The sequence below is a fragment of the Vicugna pacos genome, chromosome 10 (genome assembly GCF_048564905.1).
Source record: "Vicugna pacos chromosome 10, VicPac4, whole genome shotgun sequence".
Taxonomy (NCBI): Eukaryota; Metazoa; Chordata; class Mammalia; order Artiodactyla; family Camelidae; genus Vicugna; species Vicugna pacos.
The window spans coordinates 27,823,537-27,838,600 of NC_132996.1; the positions used below are offsets into that span (position 1 = coordinate 27,823,537).

The 15,064-nt window shown below is 53.4% G+C and overlaps 1 protein-coding gene across 1 annotated transcript in view; it reads left to right on the plus strand.

Moving 5' to 3' along the window:
- The first annotated feature begins 3,326 nt into the window (after positions 1-3,326).
- PDE2A (phosphodiesterase 2A) overlaps positions 3,327-15,064 on the plus strand; it is an 89,004-nt gene continuing 77,266 nt past the window's right edge. The window contains exon 1 of the mRNA XM_072969268.1: positions 3,327-3,412. Coding sequence (XP_072825369.1) covers positions 3,342-3,412 — 71 coding nt within the window. The 5' untranslated portion in view covers positions 3,327-3,341. The remainder of the gene's footprint in view (positions 3,413-15,064) is intronic.

A 15,064-nucleotide genomic window follows, 5' to 3' on the forward strand; every position in this document is an offset into this window, starting at 1 on the left:
AGAGAGGGAAGAAACAAAGCAACTTTTAAGTTTTCAGACGGAGAGTAGACGTTTGCTGATGCTTTGGTAGAGACAAAAGATGTATTGGATGTTGAATATTTGAGTGTGAGGGGCCTATGGGATGTTCCCGGAGGATGTGTTCAGGAGGCAGTCTGTACTGGACATCTGGAGCTCCAGAGAGAGGGCTGGCCCTCAGGGGGCACTCGGAGTAGGTGTGTTGGCGGAGGGCTCCATGGTCCGTGAGGGTGGAGGGGTGGAGAATGAGGGGAGAGAGGGTCTGGTGCGCCAGTGAGGAGCACCCTTATTGAAGGAGCGAAGATAGGGTGAACCAGTGAGTGAGACAAAGGGCCATCTGGAAGCTGGGAGGGATACAGCCATGCGGGAAGTGGCAGGGGAGGACTCTGAGAAGAAGCCGCCCTCAGCATGCTGGAACCTGTGGAGCCTGCAGTCCACGCGAGGTGGTGGGCTCAGGGTGGAGGCCGGATCCCTGAGGCCGCATCCTCCCATCGCCTTGGGCTGCCATGCGCCTCCCGGGAACATACTACTTCCTTCGGCCTCCCTCCAGCTCCCCAGCTAGCAAAAACAAACGGTGTCTGCTGACCGGTAGCGGGGCTGCAGGCCAGGGCCTGTGAACGTGGCACGCACGGAGCAGCACCCTGGAGAGTGACCAGGGGCGGGGCCTGCGGTGGGGCGGGGCTTCGCTGTAATCCCACAGGGCCTTGGGTTCCTGCACTGGCTGGTTTTGCAGGCCAATTCGAGGTGGAAGAGGGAAGAGGAGGCCTAGACAGTCTCAGGCCTTCTCCGTTTTTGGTGCCTCCTGGCACTGTCCTGCAGGAACCCCTACCACAGCATTCAAGACTGCTACTCCCTCGCCCTGTCAATTCAGCCTCTTTAGGGGAGGGGAGGCGGAAGCTCACTCTTTACTGGAAACTTTACATTCCCCAGACCTCACAGCTTTGAGCTTGGAATTTGTTACCCCGTCTTTCAGATGAGAAAATAAAATTGAAGTTCCAAGAAGTGAAATAACTGCCCAGGGCACATGGCAGAGCTGGGATTCGAACTTCCACCTGCCTGGCTCTAAGTTCTGGAGTACCCATAGTCTTGGATCTTGCACCTCATTCCTACAGAATCCTTATTTCCAGGGCAACTGGGGAGGCTGGTGTGGCAGTGGGATGTAAAGAAGACACCCCTGACACACACACCTGACTTGCTTGAGCGTAATCCCAGTAGATTTTTGAGGATGAGGCCTCCACCATCATCTCCAGAGCTGGAGAGCAGAAAGATGCTGAGGGCTATGTGAGGCCTCAGTGCACCTGCTCCCCTCCACGTCCAGGAGGCACCCTCCTTTGAACTCCTCTAACTCAGCTTCTTACTGCCAGTCTCCTCAGGGCATGAAGGGGTGCTGTGAGAGGCCACAACTGGACATGGTCCAGGGCCTTGGCTTTCTGAGCCTGCAGAATGCCTTCCCAGCCTGCAGGCATGGAGCAGTGAGGTCCCAAGGATGGGTCAGGCTGAGGAAACAGTTTGCCCAGAGCTTTCAGAGATCTAAAATTCTACCTTCTGGGGCCACAGTGTAAAGCATTCTCCCTCACATTTTCTTTCCTAACACTTCCTAAGCTATGGACAATGCTTTCTCTAGCACTCAGCCTGGAGAGGCCTCCTGCACAAGCTCAGTCATTCCTGCCCACCCCTCACCACTGTGCACCCCCATGCCCTTTAGCAGGGTCAGGTTTCCACTCAGCCTCATGGGTTTTTCTGCCTGGAGCTTGGTGTTTGCGGCAGGGGTTACTCCTCCTACAGCTCAGAGGGGTGGGGTTACTGGTGAGGGTTAAATATAGCTCCTTTAGCCTGGAATATACCCCTTTTCCTGGGGTCCCTTCCTTGCCTTTAAACATCCAGCTGATATCCTCTCTTCTGGAAATGCTTGCCAACCCCTCACTGGGTCAGGGGCTCCCTCTGGGCACCACAGACCCTTTAATTTCCTCTGTCACATGGCAAGTCCCCCCCCCCTTGCCTGGGTGTTTCTGCAAGGCAAGGCACAGCCTGAGTCATGTCTGATGAGCTTGGCCAGTGGTAGGTGTTTGTGAATGAATGAGTGAGTAGGTTAGCAGTGGAGCCAGGACTTGAACCCCCATCTCCAGTCTCAAGGTGTGGAGCCCTTTCTCCTCTGTCTCTGCTGAGACAACTCCCTACCTGTCCCATTGTCTAAAATGCCTCTATTCCATTGGGAATTAAGGCTTCCTCCTCAGGAGTCAGGAGTCCATTTGCCCTCTGGGATGGGCAGAGGTGTTGCATATCTTCCCCCTGGCTTATAACCTATGGACAGTGAAGCCATAGAGGGCATGCTGTGGCCTGGGTACCACAACTCCTAGTAGGAATCCATGCTCAAGCATCAGCTTCCACATTGTCCCAGCTCAGCAGAGCCCCCAAGAGGTGGACTCTGTGACAAGGCTTTGAGTCCAAAAACCATCAGCAAAAGCCCTCCAAGCCTCCTGTGTACCCATCTCCATGCTGGGGATGCATCCTAGGACGTGATACAAACCCAGGAAGGGACCACAAAGGAGCTAGTTCTGCCTGGAGGCTTGGCCCTTCCATACTTGAGGAGGACACAGGAGTGTCCCCTTGCCCTGAGGGCCTCTATGAGGGGATCCAGGTTCTGTCCACCTCCCCTTATGTCCAGATCCCATTCTGGCCCATAAGCACTGAAAATCTCTCAAAAATCCCTCATCCTCACACTTCTCTCTGGGCTCCTCTATCAGTTTCCCTCTCTCTCTCTTTCTCTCTCTCTCTCTCTCTCCATTTCCATCTCTGCTCCCCCACCCCCATCTTTGTTCCTCTGTCTATGTTTTTCCCTATGCCTCTCTGATCTCTTTGTATTTCCATCTTGATCTCTATGAGGCTCTGATTCTTCTTTCCTCTCCTTCATGTATTTCTCTCCCCCTTCCTGTCTCCGTCTGTTTCTTTCCCTCTCAGTCTCTCTCTCTCTCTGAGTCTTTTCCTCTCTCCCAGCCAGAGTCTCTCTCTACCCCTCCCTCCCTCTCTCCCTCTCTGTCAGGGCCTCCCTGTTCCTCCTCCCTCCTCCCTCCCCCTTCTGCATTATCAGACCTGCTCCAACCTCCTCCCTGAGCGAGACTAGCGGCAGAGGCAGTGGCAGCGGGAGAAGCAGGAGCAGCGGGGCAGCAGGACTGGATTGGGGTGTTGAGTCCAGGCTGAGTCGGGGACAGGCCACTGCTCTTGGTCCCCGTGCCTGCTGGGCCAGGCACCCTGCCTGGAACCCCGGGCAGGGTGGACAGGTCGAGGTGCCACTTTAGTCTGGCTGGGGAGGCAGACGATGAGGAGCGATGGGGCAGGCATGCGGCCACTCCATCCTCTGCAGGAGCCAGCAGTACCCGGCAGCGCGACCGGCTGAGCCGTGAGTACTATCAAGGGGCTAGGGTCCGGGTGAGTGGCTGCAAGAGGTGCCATGGACAGTGTCCTAGGAGTCCCTCCCAGAAGCTGGGGTTGGTGTGGAGCTGAGCCACGTGGGAGGATCGATCCTGCTCCAGGGCGCCAGGTTGCTGGACTGTAGCGTGGGGGTTTCTCTGTGCAGGGTGGGGTACCTGGCATCAACCTAGGGGGTGTTGGGGCTGGGGCCTCCTAGAAGGGGCTGGTGGGGCTAGGGGAGGGTTTGGTAATGAACCCGAACCATCCATTCAAGGGTAGGGGAGGTTTGAGGGAGGTGGGGGCGTGGGGATTCCCAAGGAGCTCTGGAGTCTGATAGATTGATTCAGGACCCTGGAGAGGAATGAAGTCCAGACGACCCTGGGGTGTGTGTGTGTGTGTGAGAGAGAGAGAGAGAGAGAGAAAGAGAACATGAATTATGAGTAAGAGTGTCGCTGGAGCAGGAGAGCATTCCTGGGGCAACTGCCCTCCACAGAATGTGGATTGGGATTCAGAGCTGCCAATTTAGGCGACTTGGTCCCCAAAGCCCTTGTCCCAGAGAGAGCCATGGGGCTGGTTGGAATGAGGCCCCTGTGTGCCAGCCTCGTGTGTGCCCACGTGCAGGGGGATGCACGTGCAGGTGAGTGGAGGGGGGTTCTGTGGAGGTGCTCCTCCACTGACTGAAGGCTGCTGAGGTGACAGACAAGTGACATGTGTCTCCGAGTCTCCAAGTTAGCGGCAGTGTTGGTCTATGCCTGGCTACATGAGGGTGTATGTGTGTACATGTGTAGGGTGCAAGGGGATGTGTGGGGTGTGGAGGGGCATGTAGAGTTCTGAGGTCCTTGGTGGTTGAAGAAGCAGCAGCCCGTCAGGGTGTTTGAGCATCCCATTGTGACTGTGATAGTTTATGTGAGAGCACGTGTGTAGGCGTGTATGTGTGTGTTTGAATTTGTTTATTGGCATGCATGTTAATATGTGTACTGTGTTGGGGGGAGGGTATAGCTCAAGTGGTAGAGCTCATGCTTAGCATGCACGAGGTCCTGAGTTCAATCCCCAGTACCTCCTCCAAATATAAATAAATAAATAAACCTAATTATCTCCCCCTCATAAAACAAACAAACAAACAAAAAAGTGTGCTGTGTCTGCAAAATACTGGCTCAATATTGAGCATGTTGTTTGATTCCACGTGTGTTCGTGTTTGTGTGTATATTTGTTCGTGACTATTAGTGCTACTGTGTGTATGTGTGTGTGTGTGTACACGTGGGTGTCTGTGTTAGCAAAAGTGTCCTGGTGTGGGTGTGTGATCATGGTGTGCATGAGTGTGTGTGTGTGTGTGTCTATATGTATGTGTTCAGCTGAGTGTGTGTGGGTGGCTGTTTCCTTCCCCTGGTGGTTAAAGACACAGCTGGGACTCTGTGGCCCACTGAGGCAGGGCAGGGGTGGCTGAATGTGTGATCACCTCCATGAGCCCAGGACAATCCATCCTACACCCTATGGGGAGATGCAGAAAAGAAATGGGCAATAATGGCTCTGCTCTCTGGGGCCTCCTAAGCTTCCTTACGTAAAATAGATTGGAAATAATTAAGCAATAAGGACCAGGATCAAGCTAACAGATGGGGCAGAGGGGATGGGGTAGGTACAGCATAAGCAAAGGTCCTGGGTTGGGGTCGGGCATGTGCCTGGAGCAGTGAGGAGACTGGAAGGAAAGACAGGAACCACATCGTACAGGACTTTGAACTCCAGGCTTCTTGGGCTGATAAAGGGCCCTTGGGCTTGAGGGCCCTAGGGAGTCCAGGAAGATTTTATGCCACAGAGGGACATAATCAGATTTGGGATTTAGAAAGCTACCTCAGTGGCACTGTCAAGGGTGAACTGGAAGACAGGGGTGGGGACCAGGAGGCCCGTGTGGAGACCAGGCCAATGTGAGTATCAGTGAGGTCTGGGGCCAGGTGGGCCAAGGGGCAGATGAGACCAAGGGCTTTCTGAAGGGAGAGGTTGGGGGACTTGGGAGAGAGGATGGGGAAAGGAGCATGGAGGTGGCTTGGACTTGGACTGGGGTTGGGGGTGCACTGGCCGGACCTCAGAGGGTCTGGATGTTGGGAAAGAAAAGCTCTTACAAGGCTCAGGCAAGGAACGTAGTGGAGGGACCCTGTGGGGTTTCTAGCCAGGGTGCAGAGGGTCAGAGGTCATGGAGCCCTCTTCCTAGATGGGGAAACTGAGGCTGTGGCTTTGTCATTCTCTTCTGGCTGCAAGGTCAGGGCTGAAGCTCTTCATCAGACCCAAGCCTCAGTCCTCTCTGACTTCAGGTCTGCGCAGGATCTCTTGTTTGCCTGAGCTGGGATGGCTCAGTGAGGGTTAACTGCCTTTATGCTCCTGCACCTCCCAGCTCCCCCTGCCCAATGAGCAGCTCCTTCCAGTCTTGCTGCTTCCCACTCCAGCCTCTGGTCCCTGGGGATTACTGATGGCTTGTCTGGGATCTAGCCAAATGGGGGAGGCAGAACGCCTGGCAGTACCCCCTTCAGTCTTAATGGACTGAGAGTCTCACCCTCAGCCATGCTGCTGTAAGGTCAGGCCTGTACTCCCCAGGCTTCTGCTTCCTGGTCCTAAGCAATCTACCCACTCAGCATGCTCCCATCCCTGCAGCCAACCATTCACTCATTTACTCAACAGAGATCTGCCAGTGCCTGCTTGGTGCCCACTGGGCTGGTCTCTGAGGACACAGAGAGGACACTAACCCAGACCCTGCTCTCAGGGAGTGCCCAGTCTGATGAGGGAGGCAGAAGTGGAAACCTACAACCCCGAAGTGTGAACAGTGCCGTGCAGGGAGAAGCCGTGGGAACTCTGGGGGCCCACACCAAGTCAGGGCTGCCGAGGAGGAGATATTTGAGTTGTATCTTGAAGGATGGATAGGAATTGCCCAGGCAGGGAAGGGCAGAGGGAACAGCCAGTCAAGGTGGGTAGATGTGAGAAAGCACAGCAGATTCAAGGGGCAGAAAGAGTTTGGGTTGGCAGGGGTGAGAAGGGAGTTGAGAAGAGGAGGAGAAGGGAGAAGGGGTCAGCTTATGTGGGGTCTCAGGCTAAGGGGCTTGGACTCTTCTTTGTAGAATTAGGGAGCCTGGGAAAGGCTTCTGAATAGGAAGCCTCCCCTAGGAAGCTTTCCTTGGTTCCCCCCTCCCTCTGACCCCATGACCCACTCTGAATTCCCTGGGCTCCTCAACAGGGCCTATCTACTCCAGGCTGCCTGGCCTTGTGACATTTCTCCATCCTGGGTCACTGTCCTTCCTAAGGACCAGGCTGGGGCATAGTGGTTTAGAAGTGCTATGAACACATCCTGGCAGAGTCGGGAGAGAAGAGCAGCCTTTATTCCAACTACAGATGGTAAAAACTGAGATGCAGCAGTCCCCAAGGCCTCCCCAAAAATAATGATAAAAAAACAAGCCCAGCCAGGATAGGGAGTGAGGATAGACAACAAGAACTTCTGACCAGCACAGAGGGATTGTGGAACCCCCTGGCTTCATAGGAGCTGGCTGTGGGCATGAGAGGGAAGCTTCCCAGGGCAGGAGGGGGAGTTGGAGGCAGAGGCACTCCTCAGCCCTGCCCCTCCTGCAGGTGAGTGATGTCATCCAGGGAGAGGGGGACTGGAGGGGCTCTGACAGAGGAGGGGATCAGGATTCCTTCCTTCCTTTGTTCAGCAGCCATTCAGTGGATTGCTACCCAGCCAAACATGGCAGCCCTGTGGGGAGAGGAACAGAGCCAGTGACCACATGGAGGGAAGCCCATGGTCTTTCCTACCTCTGCCAGTGCTGGAGGAAGGCATTTCGGAGGAGGGGCCCCAGGGCTGGCCTTAAAGGAAGAGTCACTTCTCCATGCAGAACTGGGGGACAGCTCCAGGAAGAGGGAATGCCACGTGCAAAGGCCTTGAAGTGAGTGCAAGCATGGTTTTGTTTATGTGAGGACTGTAGGTGTCCAAAGTGGCCTAAGCATGAAGTGCAAGGGTGGAGGAAGGACTGAGCAGAGATGGAGTAGGAGAGGAGGAAGGGGATTGAAGTTAGTGTGTAGGAAGCACTTTCTGCTGCCAAGATGTCCCCCAGCAGCCTTGGCATAGGCCCTGTGCAACTTCTTGGTCTCTCCCAGTGCCCCCAGCAGGGCTTGCTGCAGGTCTTCTCCTTGCTTGAGGATGGGGCATTCAGTGAACAAACGGAGACCCTGGAAATGAGGGAGAGGCAGCAGCTGAAGATGTGAGCCCCTTCCAGAAAGTGGCATGCAAATGAATGCAAAGTAATATGCAAATAAACCAGCTTGGGCTTGGCAGCTTTGGCTGGGAGAATGAGACGTCACCCTCTTCCACGCTGGCCTCTCACCCTCTCTGACCCAGCCTCCGGGACAGCCTGAGCACTCCAGCTTGTCTGAGCCATAAGACTGTGGCCTCTGGGGAGGGGGCCATGGGCTCCCTGTCAGCACCCCCATCCTCTCAGGAAGTAGATATATTTAGTAATGGGGATGTTTTCAACACATTTATCTCCTATTGTTCAGCTGCCCACTCCCTGGGAGAGGCCAGGTCCCCAGTGATGTGACCCACTTCTTTAAGTCCCTGAAATCACCCTTCTTATTGCCTTCCCTGAAAAACAGAAGGCAACTGGTGCAGCAGAGAGGATTTAAGTCAGACAACAGGGAGGACTTCCCAACAGTGTAGTTGCTGAGATAGGCGAACCCTGGGAATTCTGGGCTCTCACTCTTTGGATGGCTACCCTGGGTTCAGAGGAGGCTTTGAAAATAGAATAGAGAAAGTGGCAGAGAGACACAGGTTCCAATTTGAGCAACTTTATTTTGTAGCTGTGTGGTCCTGGGCCACTGAACTTCTCTGAACCCATGAGAATAGTGAAGTGGGAATACTAATGCTTTCCTGATCAGATGACTGAAGAATCTGGAAGTGGAGCACATAGCACCAGGCATGGAGCAGGTACTCAGAAAAGTTAGCTGCTGCCATTATGAACCACCCACACTCACCTACACTTTTAGAAAGATTCAGTGGGGGGGCTGGAGGGAGAGAGACCAGAGCTAGTGAGCCCAGAAGCTGTCATCATGTGGGAGAGACAAGGTGGTCTAAAATGGAGCCGTGGTGGTGGGAATGGTGAGAATTGTGAATGCTCTGTAGGAGGGGCTGAGGGACCTCAGAGGCTTGGGACTGCCTCCCTAGGCATCCCTGTCTGGTCTGAGACTAATCCCAAGGGAAGACAATGGAGGAAAGGATTCCACGAGGGCTTAAGCCTGCGGCCACGCCCATAGCAGTCCGTGAGTCACTCCAAGAGTTGTAGTTTCGGGTGAATCTGCAGTGAGTGCATTTTAGTACTGCCTCCTGGGATCCAAATCCATACCCTGCTACTGAGGCTGCCTGGGGCAGGCCCTGGTGAGTGCTGGGGTGTGCAAGGCCCAAAGGTGAAGCAACCTCAATCTCTTCCCTCAGGGATCGCTCAGCCTGCTGTGCGTTGGCGGGTGAAGGTGGGTGCAGGGATAAAAGGATTAAGCCATAATTATGACTCTTCACATGTTCACAGAGAAGTTTACAGCTTCCAGAGCACTGTTTTCACATCTATGATCTCATTTAATCCTCACCACAAATCCAAGAGACTGCTGTCTTCTGGATGAAGGGAAAGAGGATCTGAGAGGGGAAATAACTTGCCCAGAGGTATTCAGCCAGTGACTGGTGGAGCCAGGCCTGAAGCACAGGTCTGTCTGTCCCCAAAGTTCCTGCCCTTTCCATGGATTATTGTCCCAGATGGCAAAGGCTGGGCCTCAAAGGACAGGCAAGATATGGACAGACATCTCAGCAAAGGAGCAACTGAGCAAAGACTTGGCTCAAAGGATAGAAGGCAAAGGCTGGGCTCCTTGGGATATGAGGCTAAGAGGTGGACTAGCCAGCCCCAGACAACTAATTCCAGGCTGAGTTTGGACTTCTTGCTGTGGCCCTCCAGGATTTACCCAAGGGTTTTGAGCAGAGGCAGGACCTGATTAGAGTTGGGCTTTGGGAGGGTTAATCGTGCAGCCTGGGCTGAATGGATTGGTGTGGAGAATCCCAAGACAGCCTGAGGCTTCTGAACTCCATTCTTGGTGCTTCCAGCATTTTACTCCTCTTCCTCTGCCACACTTCTTCTCAACATCTTCTTCCTCCTCTCCCTCTTCCTCTTCTTCCTCTCCCTTAACTCTTCTTCCCTTCTCCCCTCCACCCAGCCTGGGGAGTGATGACCATGTACCACAGAGCTGTGCTGTAATGCCACATGTCTCCAGCAGGAGTTGCTGCCACAGTCCATTCTATCCTGGATCTTTCTCCTGTTAGAAGAGGTTGGATAAGGAGCAGAGATGAGGTTGGGAGGAGGAGGAGAGGACAGGCTATCATTCTCCACTTACACCGGGCTGGGGGTGACAGGGCCCTGCTGAAATGGTATAGGAAGGAAGGGAGGCTGAAGAGAAGCTGGACCCCACACAGCAGGGACAGACACACTGGAGGAAGCAAGCCTGGAGATAAGTTTTTTCTTCACAGTTCTGGGGTGGGCAGGCTTAGATTTGGAAATGGATTTGGATTGACATTGTAGTCGGTGTCTGGATTTCTACTGGATCATAATTCCCTCGATACTGAGATGGGGGTGAGATTGGTTGGTTTCTTTGTGTTCTGAGTGTATGTGTGTGTGACTGTGAGTTTCCAGTTGTACATGTGTGTATGTGGGTCTGAGAGGGTGAAAGTGTGTGGATCAGTGTTTGTCTAAAAGTGGAGACATATTCATATGTGTCAACATGTGAGTGTCCATTTTTATGCCTTATTTATCGGCAAGTGGTTGTGTGCATGTGGGTGTGGCTTGTGGGTGTGGTTTGTGTGTGATGTTATGTACCTGGTTCTAGAAAAACTGTGGACTTACACGTCTGGGTATGTGGGTGTCCATGTCCAAGCGGGAGAGCGTGAATGAGTAGATGTGTGTGAAGGCCATAAACTTGCTCTGCTGACAGCAAGGCCACACCCAAGGTCTGGCTACTCAATACTTTCCCTCCTGGATACCGCCTGCCTGAAGGGAGAGACAAGATGTGTGTGGACTTATGCTGCAGGGGGTGTCATGTGTGGGGCTGGGCTTCCCTTAGGGGACTCAGGCTCCCTCCTAGTCAGTGAGGGCCCCTGAAGGAACAGGTTGTCTTTGTTTCCAGGTTCAGGTGGGACTAGCCAGGATCCTGGGCCATCAGACTGAGAAGCTGGACCCAGTTGAGAAGTATCTAGCTGCCATCCTCCCCGGGAACTCTTAGTGGCCACACCTGTTCCCCATTAGAGAGTTTCAGGGATGCCCAGCCCAGTCTTCTTGTTATGTAGATGCAAATATTGAAGCCCAGAGATGGGTAGTGATTAAGCCAGGGTTACACAGCAGGATCCAGGGCAGGATGGCAGGGCTTGAAGCAGAAAGAGGAGGTATGTCTGGCCTGGAAGGCCTCCCTCCCTCCAGCCTCTAGAGCAAGCAGGGAGCTCACAGTAAAGATCCAAGGCTGTGGCTTGCGGCCACCTCCTGCACTTGGGCATTTCCACACCTCTCAGGCCTTAGATGCTGCCTTTGAAGTTTTTACCAGAGCTTCTGCCTGTAGTGAGACTCCTCCTGGGAACTTGTAAAGTCTGTCATTTTGTGGAGCATGGAGACTCCGTGGAGAAGAACCCAGCAGTGGGGTGGGGCCAGGGAGGTGCCTTCTCTAGAAGCCTGTGTCCTCATCTATGCATCAGATGCTTTTTTAGATAGCTGTGCTAACATTCAAGGCTTTCCCTATAAACTTTCCTTGGGCTCTTAGTACTGAGACAGCGCTGGGAAGCCCAGCTTGGCTCAGCGTCAATGGGGCAGGGCAGTCTTATAGGGAAGGGGCTGCCCTGGGAAGGAGGGTGAGCTTCCTGTCCATGGGGCAGGGAGGTGTGAATGAGGGCTAGGCAACCCGGTTAGGGAGGCGGCAGATGAGACTCCTGCCCTAGCAGGGAAGCTGTTTGCAAAGTTTCTGATGTTTGTTTAAGCTGTAGCTGCCCAGGAGAGGCCAGAGAAGAACGTGCCTCTGCCCTCTCAGCAGAGCCCCAGAGTGCTCCCCGTGGCAGTCTGGGCAGTGGAAATGTGTGAGGTTAGACAATCCAGCTGGAAGCAAGGAGATCCCACTTTTGAGGGGAACTAGAGAGAAATTTGTCTTCCTGGAGATTCAGGATTGGAGGCAGGAGGGTGGATGTGGTGGAGATGAGAGTGCAATGGGTAGGACTGGGCCACTCTGCAGTGGTTTTGCTGGTTCAGCGCTGGTGGGAGGGAGCAGGGAGCAGACAGGCAGCTTCCTTTGTGCTGAGTTGTGGGTCTAGGGTGGGAGGTCCCTGGCTGGGAGCTCAAACATTGGCTCTGGGTGTGGCAAAGGCAGAAGCTTCCTGGTGCTGCAGTCTGGGCAGGAACTGAGGTAGCAGAAGAGAGAAGCAGGCGGCCTAGTATTACATCCTTCCAAAGCTAGAGAATTCCAAGTTATCATAAAACTTCAAGTGGAGTGAGGTTTGGGAGCTTGATGGAAAGAAGTAATGTTTGCAGAGTGCCCTTTATACAGTTGTCCCTTTATACAGGTATCCTGGTGAGGGGTGGTGGGGATTGATTCCAGGACCCCCTGCAGACACCAAAATCCGAGGATGCTCAAGTCCCTTATATAAAATGGCATAGTATTTGCTTATAACCTGTGCACATCCTCCCATATACTTTAATCTCTAAATTAATTATAATACGCAATATACTGTAAATGTTCTGTAAATAGTTGTAAATACAATGTAAATGCTATGTAAATAGTAGCTGGCAAGTGGGAAACTCAAGTTTTGCTTTTTGGAACTTTCTGGAGTTGTTTTTTAAAATTGTTTTCGATCCGTGGTGATTGAATCCATGGATGTAGAACCCACAGATATGGAAGGCCAATTGAATGTTTAAATCACCTCATTTAATCACCTCAACTACCCTGCAGGGAGCTAGCTCTATTGTGTACAGGAGAGGCAGATGACATGACACACTCAAATGCTTTAATTGCAGGCCGTTGGGTGAAGCAATGATTGCAGAGGTGGGGCAGGATTAAGGGAACCAACAGGGCCTGTTGAGGTACTTAGGACTCACATCCAAGAGGTCCAAGTAGCAAGGAGGGGGTTCCAGATCCAAGCCAGGGTTCTGGATGAGGGTTGCCCTACAGAGGCTGTCAAAGGAAGTAGGGTGGGTGAGGGTGTGAAAACCCTGAGCCCTCTCACTTCTCACTCTGCTCTCCTGCTCTCATTGGCAGAATGGGATTGGAGGCTGGAGGGCAAGGGAACCTGGTGAAGCAAAACTAAAAGTCAGCTTCTGGGGTACAGAGCACAGTAGGAAAAGATTTGGAGGGACAAATGGATGATGGGAAATTGAAGCCCAGAGAGGGTGCCAACTTACCCAAGGTCACACAGCTGGTGAGTCTCAGAGCTGGAGCCAGAAGCCAGACCCTGCCTCTGAACACCCACCCACTTTGTCACATTCACTGAGGCCTGGTGGGTGCATGTAGTTGCCTGCTGTTGGGTGGGAGCTACCTCCTGCCATGACTGCCCTGTTCCTTGTATGGGCAGCGCTGGAGCTGCTGAAGTGTAATTCAGCCCATGGTCAACTTTGGATTTAGGAAGCTCCAAGTGAAGGGTGAGTTAGACGGGCAAGTGAGGAGGTTAGTATGGAGACCCACGTGAGAGGCAAGAGGCTGCATCGGGGATGGCTAGGAACATGTGACTTACAAGACAGGTCAGGGGAGGAGTGACAGCTGCCATCCCCCAGCTCACCTGCCTAAGTTACATCCCTAGTTCTCCAGTGTCTGCCCACCTACGCAGGGATGTGTGCAACTTGAGACTCCCCCTCCAGGGGCCTTCCTCCCTGCCTCCTTCTTCCTGGGTCCTCCACACTCCTGAGCACCCATCCATGGCACCCATCAGCCACCCGCTCAGACCATGGGCCCCAAGGGCAAAGCAGTGAGCTGCCTCATCTCTTGATTACACTCATGACCTGTCCACTTGTCAAGTCTAATCAAAGTCCTCCCTTTTAAAGCCTTCATCCTGGAGTTTGATCTCAAACCTTCTTGCTGTTCAGAGCCTGGGCTTTGAACTCCCTAGGAGATGAGTCAGTGAGATGGCCCCTGCTGGTGCTGGGGCTTGGCCCAGCCAGCTCATCCAATTGCCCTGTGCCAGGTGGGGACCCACTTGCAACCCCTGCTGGGCCTCAGGCTGCTGACTCATAATCAGCCTTAATTAGTATCCCCAGTGCAGCCTTCCGCCCCACTAAGTGCTTGATAGTCATCAAGTGCTATTGTGTGCCACCCAGGCCAGCTCTAGCCCCACTGGCCCCAGGCTTCTCCTCCGGGACCAAGAACCCTGGCCACCAACACACAGCTCCAGGCATGGGGAAACAAACCCAAACAAAGAGAAAAATGGCAGACACAGAAGTCAGCACACAAAGGGGCAGACCACAGCACACAGACACAGAGAGACCCACAACACAGACACCAGTGTACACTGAGAAACAGACACAATGAATCTAAAAATTGACCTAGACACAGAAGAAATGGAATGAACCGCAGTACCTGTGCACACCACCCAGGTATACACACGCAGACGTACAAAACAGATATGGATTCAGCACACGCATGGTGCACACTCACAGAAACACTCAAGCTCCGCATAAACACAGAATACCCACGAAGTAGCCAGATGGAGCTACGTTTGGTTTCCTGCCTGTGCAGCATCTCTTACCTCTGGGCTGTTGTGTGTGCTGTTCCTCTTGCCTGAACACTCTTCCTCAATGCCCCCTCCCTTCCCTGGCTAACTCCTGTCATTCTTCAGGTCTTGGCTTCCCTTCCATACTCCCCAGCCTTGGAGCTCTCCTCTGTCATAGTGTCATCGAATGTTTTCTAACCAGCCTTTATGAGTTTGGGGATGAAGGCTTTTTTCCTGTACCCAGTGAGCTGGTGACTGAGTTCTGAGTGGGGAATTAGGGCTGAGAAACTAGGCAGAGACAGATTTGGGGGAGAGTGAGTCAAGAATAGCAGCAAGGAGCCCTGGCTGCTCAGGACCTGAGCAGGCACTTAACCCCACGGCTGGCATAGCCAGACACCCTCTGCCTCATTTTTTTCAGACTGTCTGATTTCTTATATTTTCTTCCAGGCTTGTTGCCTGACCCAGTTCCCTCCTTCTTGGAGTTGGCTCTGCCTCTTGCCACCTCCCTGAGCTCACACACACTCACTTGCCATCTTTGCTTGAGTGTCCCCTGCCTCTACTTCTAAGCCTAGTGAAAACCTCATTATTGAAGGCCCGGGGTCAGAGGCACATCCTCCATGCATGGCTTCCTGACCTGTGCCACTTACTGCAGGAAAGGGAGGTGGAAGAGGTGAGTGATGATAAGCCCAAGCCTTGGGGACTATCTCCTGGTTCAACTCTCAGCTCCTCCACTTCTTAGCTGCAGGACCTGTGCCAAGTGCTGCCACCTTTTTTCCCTCATCTGTAAAAGGGGGGCGATAATAGAGCCCACCTCATTAGGGCTGCTGCGAGGATTAGCTGAGACAAAGCGTGTGATGCACCTGGCGTGCAGTTTGGCTCCCTCCCAGGCAGCTGAGAGCAAAG